Source organism: Triticum urartu, chromosome 7 (genome assembly GCF_003073215.2).
Source record: "Triticum urartu cultivar G1812 chromosome 7, Tu2.1, whole genome shotgun sequence".
Lineage (NCBI taxonomy): Eukaryota > Viridiplantae > Streptophyta > Magnoliopsida > Poales > Poaceae > Triticum > Triticum urartu.
In genome coordinates, this window is record NC_053028.1 from 213,279,595 (window position 1) to 213,286,823 (window position 7,229).

The following is a 7,229-nucleotide window of genomic DNA, read 5'->3' on the forward strand; positions in this document are numbered from 1 at the left end:
TTCTGTGTAATCCTCCGGTCTACATGGTGTAGGTAAAGGGCAAAAAAAGTCGCTAATTAGTGGCACTGAAGTATGCACCCGGCGTGTAAACTTCTTCTTTTTATTTACCAATTTCGCTATCCGACTGATCATCCTTTGAGACCACGAAGAACATCAGAGAGAAAGATACGTCACCTAAAAAAATTGACACCCTGACTTATATGAGTGGCTAGAAACTCAAGGCCTGGCCTTTTGTGGGAGAATGCTGAGTCCTTCCCAAAATCGCCTGGATAAATGAAAGATCTGGATAACGCTAGGTTGTGATAGTATTGTCTGATTTTACTCATATACATCCGATAGTGAAGGCCGTGAAGTTTGAACGGCCTCACTTAACCCTGGTTCGGTAACCTTTCTAGCGCCCAGGTATCCATGACCTGTAGATAGAGGCCCACTTTCCATTGGATACTCCGAATAAAAGAAGAAGTAGTTACCTAATCATGGGTCTATACGTAAGATCTCCTTGCGTAGAGGTTAAGGCTAGATGGATTACTGAAATGTAGTTTTACTAACGTTTCCTCATCGACTGCGAGAGTTTGTGGTGTTTGTTCTCGGACCAAAGAAACCAAACAAGCATACCTTTCCTTTAATGGAGTATCTTGGGTATGGTACTCCCTCTTTATCAGCTCGATGTTCAATCAGCATTCCTTCACGGGGATCTTGACCGGATGTAAGTCAAGGTTGCTATTATCTTTTTAAAGAACATAAACTTCAAAGCTTCTAGTCTGTCCAACTCTTTCGAGCCGCTCTCCCAGTAAACGTTCAAAGGCATCACCATACCTTAGCACTTTTGAGCTTGAGAAATGCTTTTCTGGCTTCTTCTCCACACCTTTCTTTAACAACTCAGTTAAAGGCCTGCTGGTAGCTCCATACCCCAATACAAACCTCCTGTAATAACCCCTGCAACCCTCGGAGTTCTCTGACATTGGCTGGTTCTGGCCAAGCTGTCATGCCCTCTACCTTGTTTGTATCAGTAGATACCCCAATTTCATAAATAATGTATTTCTTTTATGAAATTTGGCTCACCCAATCCGGCAGCCAGTTGCTGGCTCTGAATAACCAGCCCAGCAAGAAGCTAAATTCTTCCATAACATAACATAACGGGGCGGGGTTGTGTGCAAGCCGAGTGACGTAGGTGCACAAGAGTACTTCGCGCCACAACCATCTCTTTTTTATAGGTTCTACGGACCGATGCCTCCTGCTTCATCTGGTAAAAAAGAGTCATAGATATGCCTGTAATTAGAAGGAAGAACCGCCATAAAAATCTTCCTCATGTATCGTCTGTAGCGGAACTATGAACGGGAGCTAGCAATCTGGACCGTATTGAAAAGGTTCCTAAGACACAGCATGGAAGAGTCAAAATATTCAGAAGCGATGCCCAAGAATGAAGAAGGGGTAGAATTACTGAATTAATACGAGTTGTGGCTAATACCCGAGGCATAAAAGATGCATTTTCTACGGGATCCCGAAACCACCAGCCACCCCGACCTAATTCATGATGAGCCCACCAACTTCCTGGCGAGATGCCTACGGTTAAAAACAACCGACATGTCAAGATCCAAATTTGAATTGGTTCCTGGTCCTGGTCAGAGACCATCATGTTCGCGCCGGCGGTCCAACAAAGAGGTGAAGTAGTGGTGTCTTTCTTTCCATTACGAACGACACGTTTCGCCTGCTCCCTCCCCGTGTCCATTAGCGCTCCTGTCCAGAGCGAAGAGAAGGCGAAAAAGCGCCGCCGAAGCAGCATGAGCAGGCTTCTATTGCTACGCAACAATAGAGTAGGCGCGCCGCCCACAAAATGTTTGAATGATCGGGTAAAGAGGGAGCTTCTTATATGGGATCTGACGCATCCAGCAGAGCGAAGCAGCGTTCCATTCTTTTCGGCGGCATCCTTCCGCATTGGCGGCGAGTGGAGTGCCACAATCCCATTCATCATTTTTGATCTACATAACCCAAAGCCCATAGCACTGGCGACATCTCCGGCATAAATGCAAGGAGGATGTATAGCTGATATAGGATCTTGTGGAACTGGATTTGATTCTGCAAGCGGTTCGGTACGAACGAAGAAATTTCGAACAAAAGGTTCGGAACTCGCTGATAGGAAAGGAGAGAAAAACAAAGCAATGCCAAGAGCTCCGTCAATCTGCTGTTCATCGATAGACGAAGCTCTCTCTTTTTCATCTCGTGCCAGATGTAACAAAAGATTAGTCCTTTTTCCTTCTCGCGAACCACGGGAGCGCCCAGCGCCCAGAAGAGCAAAGCTCATTCTCCAACGAAGTTCAGAATCAACAAGGGTTGTCCGAACGAAGGGAGTGTACAACTGGGGCGCAGCCCGACTTTTTTGTTGGAGAGATAGAATGGAGTTCTTCAGGAAGTTCGAGACAAAGGAAAAAAATCAAAGTTTCTCTATAGCCTCTTCATTTTGAGACATTATGGCTTTGGGGTCGACCCCGGTAACAAAAAAGGAATCCATAAAAACTTGGGATCCAACACCATGATAAAATACTACCCTCATGATTAGACTATGTCCCTGAGATTTGATAAAAAAAGGTGCATTAGCGGTTAATACATTGTAATTAGATAAGTTATTTGGAATATGACGGAACGAAAGACCAAGGAAAGGAAGAAGAATGCACCAAAATGCAAGTGCTGCACCAAACGCTGGTGGTTGTTTCTTGTTGTAAGTGAATGCAATGAAAAGACCCGGAAATAACGAATAATGAGAAAATTCATTTATAGACATTTCGTGCTCATTTCCAAATTTATGCCTTAGTTATTCCCATCATCCGGTAACCACAGGATGATCCCAATCTCCTTTTAGTAATAGATCTTTTTGATATGTCTCAGTCTCAGCGGCAAGGAAGAGAAAATGCATCGAGTCATTTATCAAGAAAGTGGACGAGCATGGCGGTCCCTATATCTCTGAGGGGTGTACCACTTTTTTTTTCAAGTCAGTTAAGAGGTTCAAAAGAGAAAGTCACTCTCCTTATTCTTGGCTAGTGGAATGGAAGCAAGACTCTTTCCTATCCACTTTGCCGAGGGGAGAGAACTAAAAGATAACTCAAGCTAGACAGAAAGGTGCAAAAGTCCACAGTTTCTTAAGGATCCTGTAAGCAAGTAGGTTAAGATTGTCATTTAGCTTCAATTTCTTCAGTCTCACAAGCGGGTCCGCATGCAACAAAAGAAATTGTATTTTCCTACTACTCCGACCTTGCCCTGAAAGGATAAGGAAATTGGATAAGAGCGAGAGCTAGACTGACTGTTGGTCCAATGCTAGTGGAGGATTCAGACTGAGGACCCCCTGTGGCGGCTACTCATAAGAAGATGAAGGATTGAAAGAGGACTGATCACCCCTCTGATTTGTGATCTTTTAATAGAAAGAAAAAGCCTTCTCTCAGACTTAAAGGTAAATGAAAGCGGGATTTTTTTTCTCTCCTCTAAGCTAGCAGCAAGTCAAGTAATCTGAGAATGCTGCCCCCAATCCGTAGCTGAGGACGAACTCAACTCATAAGCTTTTTTTGAACCAAGCACCTGTTGTAGAAATGAAAAACCACCCACTAGCAGAGGCTGGAACAACCCATAGAAGTGTAGGGGCTGCTTCAACCAGGCGTACCCGTATCCATTGATTTACCTCCTCTAGAGAGTATTGAACTTTGTGACAAATAGGTTATAGTTACACTCCTTAACTCCCTATTCGCGAGATATAAAAGCTAGCTAGTAAGAAGACTTTCCCTTCTTTTCTGGGAGGGTGAGAACTTGAAAGACTGGCAGAGAAAAGGAAGAAAAGCGGCTAATGCTATCTAAACGATTATTTCAAAGTTTACCAAGTTCGATCGTTCACGAGACAGGGGACTCTTTTAAATAAGACAGTGTATGGCTGCGAATAAGTCTATTCGGCAAGTCATAGAGAAGGACTGGATATAAGCTATTCCCCGGTTCTTCATTGGATCCTTTTAGTTTCATATTACTTTTTGGAAGCAATCTCATAATAATTATGTATTAGGGACAGCATTTAGGATAGCAAAAGCTTTTTTGGAGCAAGAGGGATTACCTTCCAGATTCTTTTGTGATACCCTCTGTGTCGCCTTCTCCTGGATGGTCAGCCCAGTGTCCTGAATCCTTGAGCTCTTCCTCATGGCTTTGACTGGTGACTTACATTTCATCTTATTTGCTGCTCTCTTGGTCCTTGGATATGATGTCTTCTGCCACTCTCCTTGGTGGCTATTCTCCACCATCTCAGTCCCCTCTGAGGTCAGCTGAATCTGATCAGTGGCTGTCTCTGCCTAATCCACCAAGTGTGTACAAGACAAGATCTTTGTCTGTCACAGGTTCTCCTGCTGCTGCAAGTTGATCAGACTGGAATTTGATCCTGCGCAGATAATCTTGAGCAGTCTGGGATCCTTTCTTGATCGTTTGGATCTGAATACGCAGCTCAATTATTTGAGCATTTGTCATACAGCCAAGACTTCCGGGTTTTTTTCATCCATGCCTATAAGTATAATTATCTTTTCCAATCCGAGTGTTCCATCGGACTTACTCCATTTGCTTCTAGGGTCCATTTGCTTCTAGGGATAGATAGGGCTGGATTCGTCGGTGCTAGAATGAAATGTGAATGAGAGCATAGATTGATTGTCTCACTGCATGTACGTATAGTAACCGGTTAATAATACTAAGGGTCCCTAATACTAATCTCGACATGAGAGGAACGTGTCCTCTCGGCTTTGATATATACTAACAAATATGGTTTTTTCACTCAGACATGAGAGGTGAGATCGATTATATGATGGAGACAGATGGAGGAGCAGAAAGTGAGAGATTGTGGCGTGAAGCACATGTAAGGTGTACAACTCTTGAGACGGATGCATCGAGGTGCCGGCCTGTGAGAACGCTCGTCATAGCGTTGCGCCATAATTTTGTGATGGGTCTTTCGTTTTAAAAATAGGAGTTTTTCGGGTCTAGTTTACCGGTCCGTCAATAAATGCGTATGAAAAGTGAAATAGTTGATGTGATGGATGTGCCCGGTATCGATCAATGAAACATCGGCTCGACGCAGGATTTCAATTGAACGAAAAACATCATAAGTAGTAGAGGGATAGGTACTTATTCCTGGCCAGTGGTATCATTGCTGCTCCCCGCCTAATGCGGATCATTGTGCAATGCTTATTTGAAATCTCAATCCAAAAAATATTCGTTTCATTAGAAAAACCAACGCCGACGTCAAGATCAGTCTCCTTTCCTTTCAAAAGTGAGCGAGCAGAGCTGAAAAAGATGGAGTTACCTGGAGATGAACAAATTCGATTTCATAACACAAACAGCACAAAGAGTCTCTCACGTCCATTCTTTTATTTTTAATTTTTCCCAACCTGCGTTGGATCCGCAGCTTGTGAACCGGCTTTTGGAAGGGGTGGAGGCACCTACCTTGAAAGACATGAACCTCCTTTTAAAAATGTATGGAATTGCGCCCGGAAATACACAGGCTTTGCTTTTTGAAATCACAAAAATGGTAGAATCATACATGCAGCAGGCAGAATTGGCTTTGCCACCTGCATACGATGTTACCTGGTTTGGTAACCAGTTTCTGGGCGTGGATTCTTTTCCGTCTCTAAGGGAGACTTTCGCAGATTTACATTTCAAGGGGCGCGAAAGCTTCACTTGGAACGCGGGCTTTGTTAATTTTTATAACGAAATATGGAGCGCCGAAGACTCCCCGCTGGGTAGCGTTGTAAGTGCTTCGAATCAGCTTTTTTTGGAAACCCCATTGGATCAATTTGTCATTTACCCAATAATTGATCTTCATGTGGGCAACTTTTATGTTACATTTACAATTTCAGTCTTGTATATGCTGCTCACTGTCGTTTTGGTCGTTTTTCTTATTTTTGTTGTTACAAAAAAGGGAGGTGGAAAGTCAGTGCCAAATGCATGGCAATCCTTGGTCGAGCTTATTTATGATTTCGTGCTGAACCTGGTAAACGAACAAATAGGTGGTCTTTCCGGAAATGTGAAACAAAAGTTCTTCCCTCGCATCTCGGTCACTTTTACTTTTTCGTTATTTCATAATCCCCGGGGTATGATACCCTTTAGCTTCACAGTGACAAGTCATTTTCTCATTACTTTGGCTCTTTCATTTTCCATTTTTATAGGCATTACGATCATTGGATTTCAAAGACATGGGCTTCATTTTTTTTAGCTTCTTATTACCTATGGGAGTCCCACTGCCGTTAGCACCTTTCTTAGTACTCCTTGAGCTAATCTCTTATTGTTTTCGTGCATTAAGCTTAGGAATACGTTTATTTGCTAATATGATGGCCGGTCATAGTTTAGTAAAGATTTTAAGTGGGTTTGCTTGGACTATGCTATTTCTGAATAATATTTTCTATTTCATAGGAGATCTTGGTCCCTTATTTATAATTCTAGCATTAACCGGTCTGGAATTAGGTGTATCTATATCACAAGCTCATGTTTCTACGATCTCAATTTGTATTTACTTGAATGATGCTACAAATATCCATCAAAATGAGTCATTTGATAATTGAATAAAAACGAGGAGCTGAAGATTCTAGGGGGATACAGCTGCACTTTTGCAGCACTGAACATGGTTCCGGGTACTCAAGATATTGCGTTTGTGTTTGGAGAGGTGTAGATTGTAGATTCCAGCCGAGAAGACCAGGAAAAGATAAGGATAAAGAATGTCATATATCTCAGGAGCTAGATCACTTCCCGATGAACAAGTCAGAATTTCCTCAACAAAAATGGATGGAATTGGACCGAAAAAAGCCATTCAACTTCGTTATCGATTAGGTATCAGTGGGAACATCAAGATGAATGAGTTAACTAAGTATCAGATCGACCAAATTGAACAAATGATAGCTCAAGATCATGTTGTTCATTGGTAATTGAAGAGGGGAGAACAAGCAGACATCGAACGATTAATTTCTATTTCTCGTTATCGTGGAATTTGTCATCAAGATGGATCGCCCTTACGCGGTCAACAAACTCATACTAATGCAAGGACTGCTCGCAAGCAAATTCAGAAATGAAAGAAGGCTACCGAAAGAACAAGCAACGGATTTCGCGCTCATCCCTTGCTAAAGCGCATACGTTTTCTTGCTCCTTGGTACTTGTCTGAGCAATCACATTGTTCATTAGTTCACTTGATTTTTCGTTCGATGTCTTGAATCGCTTACTAATCATGT

At 42.6% G+C, this 7,229-nt stretch overlaps 2 protein-coding genes and 1 pseudogene across 2 annotated transcripts; 2 read left to right on the plus strand and 1 right to left on the minus strand.

Moving 5' to 3' along the window:
- Nucleotides 1–1,111: 1,111 nt before the first annotated feature.
- On the minus strand, nucleotides 1,112–1,689 carry LOC125518687 (annotated as a pseudogene).
- Nucleotides 1,690–1,885: 196 nt separating this feature from the next.
- LOC125518688 lies at nucleotides 1,886–4,799 on the plus strand. The gene is made up of 2 exons (XM_048683509.1): nucleotides 1,886–2,330; nucleotides 4,794–4,799. Exons 1-2 carry the CDS (start codon nucleotides 2,025–2,027, stop codon nucleotides 4,797–4,799), a joined length of 312 nt encoding a protein of 103 aa, XP_048539466.1. The 5' UTR covers nucleotides 1,886–2,024.
- A 388-nt stretch (nucleotides 4,800–5,187) lies between these two features.
- Nucleotides 5,188–6,384, plus strand: LOC125524096 (ATP synthase subunit a-like). The gene has a single exon (XM_048689177.1). It carries the CDS (start codon nucleotides 5,321–5,323, stop codon nucleotides 6,221–6,223), a length of 903 nt encoding a protein of 300 aa, XP_048545134.1. The 5' UTR covers nucleotides 5,188–5,320; the 3' UTR covers nucleotides 6,224–6,384.
- The last annotated feature ends 845 nt before the right edge of the window (nucleotides 6,385–7,229 follow it).